The 13,435-nt window shown below is 45.0% G+C and overlaps 1 protein-coding gene across 1 annotated transcript; it reads right to left on the bottom strand.

The window, feature by feature from the left end:
• Nucleotides 1–518: 518 nt before the first annotated feature.
• CHMP1B (charged multivesicular body protein 1B) lies at nucleotides 519–9,113 on the bottom strand. Its single transcript, XM_058032889.1, has 8 exons — nucleotides 9,026–9,113; nucleotides 6,857–6,954; nucleotides 5,939–6,085; nucleotides 5,086–5,154; nucleotides 4,834–4,941; nucleotides 4,442–4,485; nucleotides 4,080–4,152; nucleotides 519–3,499 (listed from the first exon to the last, which is right to left on the bottom strand). The coding sequence occupies exons 1-8, from the start codon at nucleotides 9,039–9,041 to the stop codon at nucleotides 3,455–3,457; spliced, it is 600 nt and encodes a 199-aa protein (XP_057888872.1). The 5' UTR covers nucleotides 9,042–9,113; the 3' UTR covers nucleotides 519–3,454.
• Between the last annotated feature and the right edge of the window lie 4,322 nt (nucleotides 9,114–13,435).

Raw genomic sequence — 13,435 nt, 5'->3', positions numbered from 1 at the left:
CAAAGGTTCCACGGGAGACTCTGCTCCCCGAACCCAGCAGCTTTCCTTTAGCTGCTCCAGCCAGCCTTTTCTGCGGGATCCACAAAAGCAAAGCCTCAGGTGCCCTCTGCTGGCTCTTGAACGACTGAACAGAAATGTTAAAATTGAAGATTTTTAGGTGTGGGAAAGCCAAACCCAATACCACACTCAAACCCACACCACCTCCTTGCCAGTTTTTCCAGTGGTCCCTTGTTCTGTGTGTAAGGACAGAAAACCCCCAGAGATGTTGAAGCACGGGGCTCTCTCCATATCAGACTAAACATTTTTAAACACCTCATAAAATAGAGTTTATGTTGTTATACTTAATATTAATTACTCCCCAGTTGTCCCAAATCTCTCTCAGTAGTACCCACTTTATTTTCTTCTTGTTTCCCCCCCAATTTTCGGGATGGCTTCCCACAGGAAAGACATCCCATGTGCTTGTCCATCCATGTAGAGAAACCTGCAGCAGCCACACAACCTGCACACACACCCAGAAAGAGTTGTCTGTACAATTTTATTTTCCACCTGCAGTTACATTTACAAACTGTCCCATACAAGTAAAGCAGTTTTCCAAGTTTTCAACCAGAGCTACAAAAATTATTCTCGTCTCTATACATGGCACCAGCTTCAGAATTTTGTCTATACACAACTGCTGATTAACAAAAATTCACTATTTTTTGGCTCCAAGGATCTCCACAAAGGCAACTTGCTAAGTTTTATCCCGTTGCAATCATGACATTAAAGTTTTTGTTTTTGTTTTGCTTCCCTCTCCTTTCATCTGAAGCTTTGCATGGCTTTGTTTTGGAATTCTAATGAAGACAAAGCTACCACAAACCAGCAGATTTAGAAACAGAGGATAAAAATGCTGAGCAAAACCATCCAGCAACATTTCAAGCAATGTTTCACTTTAGATGCGCCTGCTCATCAGCAGAAATATTGAAATTTTAGCTGGTTCCAGAAAAGCACAAACACGTGATTTAACATGAAATGAACTTTACAAACAGTCAACTTACAGAGACAAAACAAGGTTGCAGTGAGGAGCCAGAGCTGCTCAGGGAAGAGAAATGTTTTGGGGAGCCTGAAGGGAGGAAGAATGAAACTCAAATATTGCTTTAAGAGTAACTTCCAGCTTTAAGCATTTCCAAATGCTATGAAAAAATGTATGTATGTAAAATATAACTTCAACCTTTCTGGATGCAGCTGCCAGCCACGAGTGAAAGCATTTCCCCAGGAGAGGGCAGGAGCTCTGTACACAGGAGCTGCCAGCCCCAAACCCTGGCGTGGCTGAAATACACAGCAGCTCCTGGAGTGGAGAACACAGGGCAAAAATTCCCTGTCTCAAACACCTATTTCTGCCTGAGCCTTTAGCACCACAGTCCCCCAGACATAACCTTAATTATGTCAGTCAAATGTTTGTATTTGTTAATTCCTTTCAAGGGACAACACTGGAAATCTGTGCTGGTTCTGCAGTTCACCAGCCTGGGATAAGATCAAAACTCCACAACAATCAATAAAATAATGAAGCTTATTTAACCTTCCTGTTGCAGCAGTCTCACTCCCAGTCTATTTTTAAATCCCTCCAAGGCTCACAGCAAGGCAACAGACTGGGAAAATCAACCATGTGGGAGCTCAGAATTGCTGTCTGACCCTCAACTAATTCCAGAATGGCCCAAACCAGCCTAACAGCAGCATCATTTTTAACATTAGAGAAGCCAGACACAGTAGCTGGAGCTGTCTGCTTTCAGACACTGAACCCTCAGCAGTTCATGGCCAGCTCTGAGTAAACTCTGGTGTGGAGTGATTCCACAGCAGGAAGCTTCCAGCACTCTCATGATATGAAGTAACAGAATATTAAAAAGCTGAAGGAAGTCCAGCAAGGCAAAGGCACACACACAGTCACCCCAGCTGGGTAACTGGGTTGCATAGATACACCATGACCATGGTTACAATGTTCAGAAGCAGCCAGGGAAGAAAATGAAGGAAAAAGTCCCTTTCCAGGATGATTTATTAATCATTTGAAGGAATCATAGCCAGGCTACAGCTGTCAATATGTGGTTTTTAAACACCTTCTAACTTCTCCTGTTTACAGGAGGAACACTCAAGGTGTTTACATTTATTTTAAATGTCACTTTCTTTCTAACAAGTGAAAAGATCCCATTTTAAACTCACGGTTTTAGTTCAGCTGCCGGTGTGAGAGAATCCCACAACATTTCAGGTTGTTTTGTCTATCTGATTTTCCTCACTTTATTTTTACAGTAACCTTGATTACTTCAGTACATAACATCCTGCTCAGAGTGAGCTGGGTAACACATTCAAAAGAACATCTGAAACTGCTCTGAAACCTTTGATAATTTTTGTACATTTTCACTGAAAAAATCCTGCTTGAATAAAAAAGTGAGTTTTTTCTTTTTCCTTAAACAATTCCCTAACACTGGAAAACCCAAGTGGCCCTGAACACCAGGCAATTCAGAACCATTCCAAGCCTGGTGCTCCACACCTTCCCTCACCCCTACAAAGACAAAAAATAAAAATGAGACCAAAAAAAATCAGGAAGAGAATTTGAACGTCACTGTTTATCACAACACATCACAAGTGGTCTCAGGTACAAATTTCTACAACCATTTCTTATTTTACAACTGCAACAAGAGTTTGAAGCTACTGAGAGCAGCCAGACTCTCTTACTATGCAGAAATATAAAGGGATTGCTAAAATTAGCTCCTCCATACAACCAGAATATTAAAAACAATGGGATGTTATCTGCAGAGAGCAACAGACCTGGCAAAGAGTCCAAAAATATATTTTATTCCTCCTGTGCTGAAGTGATGCCACCATACAAGTCCTCAGTTATATGAAATCAGCTTTTGGTAACTCATTTTTGAACTAAACTGTTAATTTCAGCACATTTAGCCTAAATTTTAAAGACTAAAAAACTCAAAGTCCACTTATTTGTTTCAACAAGTGCATTTTCCAGGAGGTCCACGCTGTCCATCCTTGCGTGTTCCAGGAGTTTGGCTCTGTAGGAAAATGATCTGCAACAATCATCTGAGCTGACACATCAGTTCTCCAACCAGAAACAGTTCTCATAATTTAAAAAAAATCACTTCATAATTTAAAATATATCTCACTGACACTCTGCTTTGCTTGGAACTAGAATATACCACCATTAGTAGCTGACTTAGAACATCAACTTGAATTTGTGAAAAAAGCTTGCAAAAAATAGATCAACTTCCAAATGTACAGAAAAGGACATCAGAGCTGGTATTTTTGGGTCACTTAATGTATTTTAGAAAGAGTAGCAAGATGGGAGTGAAGTACCCTATATTACAAGTATTCAAACACCTAAGCTGAACTGTTTTACACCTCAAGTGTAGTGCAGGGTTAGTTCCAGACAGGGAATTTGGAAGCAGGTCCAGAGAACTGCAGCTCTGCTCAGTTACACTTGATCACGGAGGCGGGCCAGTCTCTGTGACAGCTCATCCTGCACAGTTGGGAAACAAAAAGGGAAAACCAACCATCAGCAACAGGAAAAGCAGCTTTTGCCACCTCGTGTCCAGCTGATGAGAAATTCTCTCATGGCTTAACAAGATTTGCTTAAGACCTCAAGCATGGTTGGGAGGGAGGAGCTTCAGAACACAAAATTAGGCAGAGAAAGAATTCTTTCAAAGAATGGGGAATATTTGATAGGACATGGGGGCTGAAATCCTTCCCTGGGAGGTGGGGAGGGCCTGGCACAGAGTGCCCAGAGCAGCTGTGACTGCCCCATCCCTGGGAGTGTCCAAGGCCAGGCTGGATGGGGTTTGGAGCAACCTGGAATAGTGGAAGGTGTCCCTGCCCATGGCAGGGGTGGCACTGGATAAGTTTTAAGGCCCCTTCCCTTTAACATCCAGCAAATGCATTGTTAAAATTACTTTGACAGCAAGACTTTTAACCACACAGTTTCCTTGGAAGAGCTGAAATAGAATTTAACAATTTAACATTTTGTTTTCACTGAGGGAAGCATTGATTCTCACATCCCATTTCTCCAGAAAACATTGACCTCACTGAAATCCAACATTTACCTGTTCTGCTGAGGCCACACTTGTAGAAACTGAACCTGTCTGTCCTTGAGGTAGTTCCATGTTCAGATCAAGGCTAAGAGGAGAAAACAGAGCAAACACCAAGTCAGGCATGCGTGGATCAAGGGGGAAGCACAGGAACAATGAGACAGCACCCCCTGAACACTCCAGAGTTACACATGCTGGTGAGCAATTTTGACTCGCTACCAGGACAAGTCAGGTATGTCCAGAGGTAAAAGGAAAATTGTGGTTTTTTCTCTGCTTCCAAGAGACAGTTTATAACACAAGGGTACTTGACCTTCGATATAATCAGCAAGGGCTGTGGGAACCATGATTTGTTCTAAAGAAATAGAAATTTCACCTACCCTGCTTCATCTGCCATTTCCTGCAGGAGCATGTCCACTTGGTTCTAAAGGAAAACAAAATAGATTGCTGCATTTGGAGTTTCTGACAACCTCCTGTTAGATTTTCAGAGAACAGGAATTATTTTAACAAAACTGATTTAAAGATAAACGCCTTTGGCAGAATAATTTTGTGCTTAAACACTAGAAGATATGGACTCAAAAATAAGCAGCAGAGATGCTCAGCAGTTAAAATTACATTAATTGAATCCTGGCTTGTAAATAGTGTTTCTACAGAATTCAACTTACCAGTAAAAATCCCCAAACATATACCTGAGTGTTTCAAGTGCTGTTAATGAACACTTTAGACACATAATTTAAGATCACCTTGCTAACACATATTTTATCATTCTTACTTGTGGCGTTGTCAATGTTGTAGTGTTGCTCATTGTGTCTTCCATCTGCTGTGTCTGAACATCCAGTGTCTCAAACTGATGCTCAAATTTGTCCATTAGTGCAGATATCTATGAAAAATATGAATCAAATCACTTATCTTCAGATAAAAGAAAAAATACCTCTCAACTGGAAAATTCTTGATTGAATTTCCCTTTTTAAAACTTGTCCCTTCTGCTTTTGATGTCAGCTCCAAGAAAATTAAATCTATTTACCTTTTCCAAGTTCATGCTCTTCAAGGTGGCATCCATGGACTTCACCACCCCTGCCATTGACTTTGTAACCTGAAACAAGGAGAAGGAAATTATTACAAGGAAAAAAGAGCAGTTTAGGAACAAATCCTTCCCTGTGAGGGTGGGGAGGCCCTGGAATGGATTTCCCAGAGAAGCTGTGGCTGCCCCTGGATCCCTGGAAGCCTCCAAGGCCAGACTGGACAGGGCTTGGAGCAGCCTGGGATAGGGGAAGGTGTCCCTGCCTAAGGCAGGAGGTGGCACTGGATGGGCTTTAAGGTCCCTTCCAATCCAAATTATTCTGGGATTCTGATATTTCCTACCCAGCTCTCTTATCTCTGTTCACAGAGCTTTGACAGTACCAAATAGGAGGCAACATCCTATCGCCATCTGGAATGTCATATCTTAAACAGCTCCTACCATATCCAGCTCTAGAAATTAACTCAGCCACTTGAAATACACATTCTGAGGCAAAATTCACTAAAAATGAGCTTTATATGGCATTCATTTCTCTAGACTTGAGACCTGTCACTGTTAAGGGATGCATTGGGTCCACAGGTCACAATAAACTTTCAAGGTGAAGAGCAGTAAATTAGTTTACCTTAAACAACTATCTGTTGGAATCACAACTCCTACCTCATGACTTTACTTTGAAGGGGAGAAGCACCTTTACGAAATAACCCAAAAAGCAGCTGCCAGAGGAATTCCAGCAGCCGATTTACTCTTGGCTGCCTCTAAAACCAAAAGTGAAAGCTCCCAGCTCACTGCAGCCAGCATGAAGCCACCGCAGAGAAGATGAGAAGTCTCCTCCTTGCCCCTCAGGAGGGGGAGGCCTCACCTTGCCCATGGTGACGGCAGTCTGGACCCTGGCAGCCACGGCGTCCACGCGGGCGCTCATGCGCAGGAAGTTGATGGCCTGGTTCTTCTGGCGGATGGCGTTCTCGGCGTGGATCCGCGCCACCTCCATGTTCCCCTTCTGGATGGCCTTGGCAAAGAGGGAGACAAAAGGAAAACCCTTTTACCCTTCCCTGCTCCTTTCCCCTTCTGGATGGCCTTGGCAAAGAGGGAGACAAAAGGAAAAGCCTTTTACCCTTCCCTGCTCCTGTACATAGGATGTCTGTGTAGTCTGTTTTGGATTTGAAAGAAGCGTTAATTAGTCACTGTGTCTTTTTCTATTAAAAAATAAACAAATCCCTCCCTTCTCCCACAACAGATCACAAACGTTTCCAAGATGAGAACTCCCAACTTCTTTCCAAGGAAGGCATTGGAAAGAATGCACTTCAAACAGGCAGTTTTGCACAGCTACAAAAACACAATTTCTGTTCCTGAAAACAGTTTCAGTCTCAAAACACAAACACAGGCACAGGTGGTACAGCTGTATCTCATGGGAAAAAACACATCAAATCAACTCAGCCTCTCTCTTCACTGCTTCAAGGACTCAAAAGCTGTTTTGAAGTTCCTCTCCACAAGCCCATGTAATACAAGCTGATAAACATGAAGTGGTTTTAACCCTGAGAACAACAGTCTCTATCAAAGCATACACAAGACAATCCTCTAGGGAAGCAAATGCCATGAGCCATCCACGAGGATTTATCCTGTTTATTAATAAACACAGCAATATTTATAGTCACATATTTTAAATCACAAACATTGACTACATGATTACGAGCATGCACACCAGGGAAATGACAACACAGCAGATGTCTTCCTGCCCTAACAGGCAAGCAACAGATTTAAAAACTTGGTTCAGACTTACCTTCTTAATTTTAGCTTTCTCAGCCTTTTCTTCTTTGTCGCATTTTTTGGAGTTTCTGTTGAGCTCCTTTGCAGCAAACTTCAAATTAAACAGGTGTTCTGCAGTGCACGTTAAGGGACTAAACCTATTTCAGAGTGATCAATCCACCACCCAACACCCCCCAAGAGAAGCTGAGAGTGGTTCTCTGCTGGTTACTTTCACTCCCACACCAGAAGCCTGAGACTCCAAGTGAAATGATGAATAATGGTTTCCTGACCTGCCTGGAACCTCTCCATCCCAAAAAACCCCAAAACCACTGAAAGACACAACAAATTAACTGTGTAACAGCAAACTGGCTCAGCTGGCCACGGCCAGCTACAACCCAGCAGGATTCTGGATTTAAATTGTTCTTCCAGCTCCTTCCCAGCCCTGGGTCATGTGAGTGATCCCAGGCTCCCCGACAGCTCTGTCATCTGACTTTTGGGCAGAGAGTACTCCAGTCAGGAAGAGAAACTTTAAAAACAAAAGTTCAACTGCTTAAACTGAAAGCTCCAAGAAAAGAGCAAGACAAGCCTTCAGAGAGATTTGGAATGACTGCATTAAACCATTGCTGACAGAGAACAGAGTGTGTGCTGTACAAATAACAATCAAAAACGCCTTCTTAAAATACTGTTGATGAAAGCTTCCAAATAATATCAGTCCTTCTCAAACAATATGTAAGTAAAAAGCTTTGTAGGTTTCTTTCCTGCTACCTGTGGTATCCTAAGAGGAAGATCCCAGCAGGCTCTAAGATGATTACCAATTAAGTGGAAACACAAAGTTAAGCATTATGAGTACTTGAGGTTTCTTCAATATTTCAAGCACATAAATTATTCCAGAGCAGTTTTCTGCTTTAAAGAACAGCTATTCCCCTTACTCTGACAGGAACCTGGAGACATTAGGAATGTCTTTTGTTATCCAAAACCAGAGCAGTTTATTTTGAAATAACTTCCTCAGTTACTCAGCTAGGGAATTTACCTGACATTAAACCAGCTCACCCATTCCTGAGGAGCACATTCCTGCTCCTCCCTTCAAGTGTCTTTCTCAACGTGCCACAAACCAAGTGGGACCCAACTTCCACCTCAGTCTGTGACTCACAGTCAGCTGCCCCAGCAATCCCTACCAGGACAACCGGCAATGCCAGCAATGCCTGCACATTCCAACCACGCTGAGACCACGGCAATCCACACTGAGACCTCTGCACTCTGTAAGTTTTCTGCCCCTGTGTGTTAAGATGGTTTTATACAGCAATAAAGTTTCAGTCGGCTCACACAGGGCTCTGCGTGTAAATTCTTTCCAAGAGCAGGAAGCACAGCTGACGTAGTGGCTGTTTGGGGAACAGCCCAGCTGACATCACTCTAGTTTGCACACATGTATGCTGTCCCTGCTGTCCCATCTAATCTACACTATTTTTAGTATAAACTGTGTTTTCTGCCTCAGGAACTGGGCTGTCCCTCCAACCACCACATCCCTGCCTCCTCCTCCTCACTCCCAGCCCAGGCTGCCTCACCACAGCTTGGGAAGAGACACCGAACCTCCCACCCACTTCCTTGTCCCTTCAGGGCAGTGAAACCACAGAATCACGGAGTAACTGAGGTTACAAGGGACCTCTGGAGATCACCCAGTCCAAGCCCCAGAAAACACCTGGAGCAGGTGACCCAGGAACGTGTCCAGGAGGCTTTGGGATTTCCCCAGACAGAGACTCCACACGCCCATGGCAGCTGTTCCAGTGCTCTGCCCCCTCCACGGAAATAAGTTCTTCCTCGTGTTGAGGTGGAACTCTTGGTTTTTAGTTTACGATCACTGCTTCTCATCCTGGTGCTGGGCACCACTGAGCAGAGCCTGGCACCATCATCTGACACCCCCTGGTACTGGTATGGAATATGAGATCGCTTCTCGCTTTTCTCCTCTTTAGAAGAGAATTCCGAGGTTGAGCGATCTCAGCCGCTGCCAGTGTCACACCCAGCCCTCCCGCTGCTGCCCCTCGGTCCCCGCGACCACCGCCATGAGGGGGATTCGCCCCCTCGCTCCCCGCGCCCCGGGGGCTTCTCCCGGCGGGGAGGCCTCGCTCGCCACCTCCCCCAGCCCGGCCCGGCCCGGCCCAGCCCGGCTCGGCAGCTCCCGTCCCCCCGCGGTCCCACCCGAGGATACTCTCCATGTTGGACATGCTGGCGGCCCCGGGGGGAGCGGCGCGGCTCCGGACCGGGCTGGGGCAGCGCTGGGCCCGGGGCGGCGGCGGCTCCGGCGGCTCCGGCGGCTCCGGGTTCCGGCCCCGTGACGAGCCGAGGCGGGGCCGCGCCTGCGGCTTCGGTCTGGGAGGGACCGGGAAGCTCATCCCGGCCCTCCCCTGCTGAGGGCAGGAGCAGAGCCTTAGCTTAGGGTGCTCCAAATCCCAGCCAGCCTGGCTTTGGATGCTTCAGGGATGGGGGAGCCAGAGCTTATCTGCGAAATCTATTCCAGGGCCTCACCACCCTCACAGGGAAGAGTTTCCTCCTAATATAAAGTCTAAATCACAGAGTATCCTGAGTTGGAAGGGATCCACAAGGATCATCAGTCCTGCTCCTGGCCCTGCACAGACACCTCAGCAATCCCACCCTGTGCATCCCTGGCAGTGCTGTCCAAACCCTCCTGGAGCTCTGGCAGCCTTGGGGCTGTGCCCTGGGCAGTGCCCGACACCCTCTGGGGACAGAACCTTTCCCTGAGCTCCAGCCTGACCCTGGCACAGCTCCGGCCATTCCCTGGCTCCTGTCCCTGTCACCACAGAGAGCAGCATCTGCCCCTCTGCTTTCCCTCATGATGGAGTTGTAACTTCGCTGAGTGTCCCCTCAGCCTCCAGCTGAACAGACCAAGTGCCCTCAGCTGCTCTTCAAGGCACTTCAGCATCTTCATGTCTCCTCCTTTGGACAGCTCTCCTCTCCTTCAGTTTGAATCCATCCTCAAGTTGTCCCTTCTCTCCAGGCCCTTGTAAATAAATAGTGGGTACTGGGAGGCCACAATTAAGGCCCAAAGCTTCTCCACAGTGGACAACCCCAGATCTCCCAGCTTTTCTCCACATCAGAGCTGCCCCATCCCCTGTAATCATTTGTGGCCTCCTCTGGACTGGCTCCAGCAGCTCCACATCCTTCTGGACCCAGAGCTGGAGGCAGCTCTGCAGGGCAGGATCCCCCTGTGCTGCTGCCCACACTGGGATGAGCCCAGGACTTGGGGGCTCTGGGCTGGGCCATGTCCAGCCTCTCACTCACCAGGATCTATAGTTAACAATATTTTCTGCTGAGGTATCTCAGACAAAACCTGCCAGAGGAGTGATGCATCTGTGCTGGCACTTCTTCCCAGGTGAAATGCCTGTATGAGTTGTGGATACGGTAGTAATGCAGGAGTGCTTGTAGCAAATGAACTGCAAAGAGTGTGGCAGAAGACACTTGAGCAAAGCCAGTAACTAATTATTCTTGCTGGTGTCTCAGGAGTCTGAATTTATAGTGATAAAGATCAGTCCTGGCTGTGAAAGCTTTGAAACTGAACTGGTGACTCCACAGCAGTGACAGACTCCATGTGTGTAATAGGAGAGGTCTGCAGGAAGGACCTTTTTATCCAGGAGATGGGAAAAGATGAGATTTTCTGCATCTGATAATTCTCAGTATCACCAGTTCACAGAAGTGTTATTATCTATGGTTTTAAACCACATCTTGGGAGGGCTGTAGGAGAGATTTAACATATTTAATAGTTCTCTGTTTAAAAGAGTCTGTTCCTGCTTGGACAACCATCCTGTGTTAAGCCTCCTGGAAGCTTGCACTGTAATTCTCATGAGTAATAGTTCTTTAAATGAATAAGGTTTTCCAGGGTCAGAAGCAGACTCTAGATCATTGAATATCCACCTCTTTTTTCTCTAATATTCCTGGAACTCTCTCATTAGGACATGATTTGGAGGTGGCAGTGATATTGGATAGGAAGTATTAGAGTGGTCATCTACTCTGAAAAAAATGATTCATTTCAGTGCTGTCAAAGAGAACTGAACCTGGCCTAATTACTCACAACAGTGTTAGAGAACAAAGCAGCAAAACCTGCTCAGAAACAGGAGCATGCAATGTTCTACCTCAATTAAACCTGGAGAAGCATCAGTCAGTGTCACACAGGTGTCACAGGAGGAAACACACTGAGCTGCAGCTTCCTCAGAGCTGCTCAGGACATTAGCTCACAAATTCCAACTGAAATCTCTCCTTCTTTTTGACTGCTAAAGAAATATCCTGATGGTATACCTTAAAAAGCTACCTGAGTTAAAAAATAAATTTTATTGGTTTGGGTTTTTTTCCTGACAATCATCACTGACTTTTCATTATTAAAAAAACTCCAAATTTGGAAGAAACACATTACCAAGCAACCTGAATTAAATATGTTACCTACTGTGGGTGAGGTGTGGACACACACCAAGATGTTGGCACAGATTGCAATAAAACTTATGTAATTTAGTAATGTAGAAATATTTTCATTATAATAACAGCTGGAAGCATAGGAGGGTCCCCCCTGATCTGTGCTTTGGTGCAGAGTGAGGCTTTGCTCACGGGAGCTCAGTGCCCAGACCCTCCAGCCTCTCTCACCCAGGAGAAAAAGAACAACTTTGACATTGGAATCCTGTTTTTTGACATCTGAGTCACCTATGGTTAGGAGGGAATAAAGCTGTTGATTAATCCCTGATCTCTTGGTAGAGTCCTTCTGCCTCTAAAATGAGGAGTTTGCTGTATCTCAGGTTTTCAAAGGTGAAGGTGCTGTTGGTGGCTTTTTCCAGCCAATAAAATTGTAAATAAATTGGTTTACCTTCAAACAATCATGGCTGTCCAGTACTGCTCACTAAAATCACCTAAATCACCTAAATCAAGACTAAAATCACCTTGCACAGACACGATTCCTGAACAGTTCCCTCCTGCATTTTTCATTTCAGTTCTTGATAAATCCATTTTAGAGCCCCAGCCATTTTGCACTAAGGTACCAACACTCAATTCTCAAATCTCTTCCAAAAGCAGCAATTTCAAGTCTGCCTCCTGCCTCCTCCCCTCCTACACATCTTCCACCTCATTTTGGATGCAGCAAATATTTATTTTTCCTTAAATTTTCTTGAGTTGTGAATTATATGTTGCTCCCTCCATAGCACTTTGGAGAAATAAAACTGACAAAGTGAGCTGCACAAGAAGATGAGCTAGGGAAGAAGCAAACTGAAAATATGAAAAAAAAATCAGAATTATTAAATAAAAGTGTTGAAAACTCAGCAGAATTGAGTTTCCAGGCATGACGGAGGTGTATGGATTTGCCAGTTTAATGAGTGCACTTACAGGTGATGATGGTGTTTAGGGCAGGAAGGAGGTGATGAGGTGGAAAACATTCATTAAATAAAATTTTCCTTCTCTGCCTGTGGTGTTTCAGCTGAGCTTTTCTGTTTCTTTTACTCTGCCTCCATCATGTTCTTTTTAATCTCTTTTTTTCCCTTTCCCGTGTGTTTTCACAGGCAGGAATTGACCAATCCAGGATTTGTTAAATGTAATGAGCTTTTCAGTGCAGCATGGTACAAACATTTGGCATTTCCTTCATGCCCTTCAGCCAAGCCCACAGGAATACCCTTCATGTTTTGCAAGAGGGAATAAAGGTACATTTTCTCTTCATGGTACCTGAGATCCCATATTGCATAAACTTCCCAAGAGTGGCTCTTACTATAAAATGTCATTTTTGAAATGCATCCAAACCTAAATATGACTTTGCCATTAGGTATAAAGGCCACAAACAGAGCTTGATTCTTATTCCTGTGATGATCAAATCCTTTAATTTTGACGTAGTGATGATTTTCCTCTGCTCAATGAGATTCTCACCATGTGCAATGGTTACAGGCCCAAGCCAAGTGAGCTCATGAGGGCTGGCTTGTGAACTGTGACACCAAGAGCGATGAGGATCAATTTTAATCACAATAATTGATCTGGTCCCTTAGTCACTCCCGGTGTCAGTCACGCATGAGGCGCAAGAAGCGGCAAATGTTAAATAGGAATTCAGAGGTAGAACACCAGAATGAGCAAATCCAGGTGTGATGCAGCACTGCTGAGAACTCTGACCCTGCAAGAACACTTGTCATTAAAATGCAGGGTTTTTAGGGGATGCAAATAAAAGTAATACAAGGATTAGAGTCATATTTAAAGTCTACATACAGCAAAAAGAAATTAAGGACATAAAGACATTGGGGGATGTGGGATCTTGGCTGCATCTCTGAGGCAGAAGCAGTTGGCCATGGGAGGAGGGATGATGTTATCCCTTGGGATGAGCCAGGCAGCTTGGATGGAGCAGCACTGGCACCAGGACCTGCACGCGTTGCCCACTGGCTGCTTTGCTTTTCTGCATGCAGCAGAAAGGAGGGCTCTGCAGCTCAGAGTTCCTGATGGCCCGAAGTGCTGGTGACTCACCAGATTTCCACTGCAGGTGGTTGGCAACTGCACGAGTCTGGTTCAAAGAGGGAAGGACAAATCAGTCCTGGCTCTGCTGGAGAGAGATGATGGCAAAATGCAGCTCTGCCACTGTCTGGATCAACAG

Source organism: Melospiza georgiana, chromosome 12, assembly GCF_028018845.1.
Source record: "Melospiza georgiana isolate bMelGeo1 chromosome 12, bMelGeo1.pri, whole genome shotgun sequence".
Classification (NCBI taxonomy): Eukaryota; Metazoa; Chordata; class Aves; order Passeriformes; family Passerellidae; genus Melospiza; species Melospiza georgiana.
The sequence above is the reverse complement of the archived record's forward strand: the minus strand, read 5'-3'. Positions and strand labels throughout refer to the sequence as shown.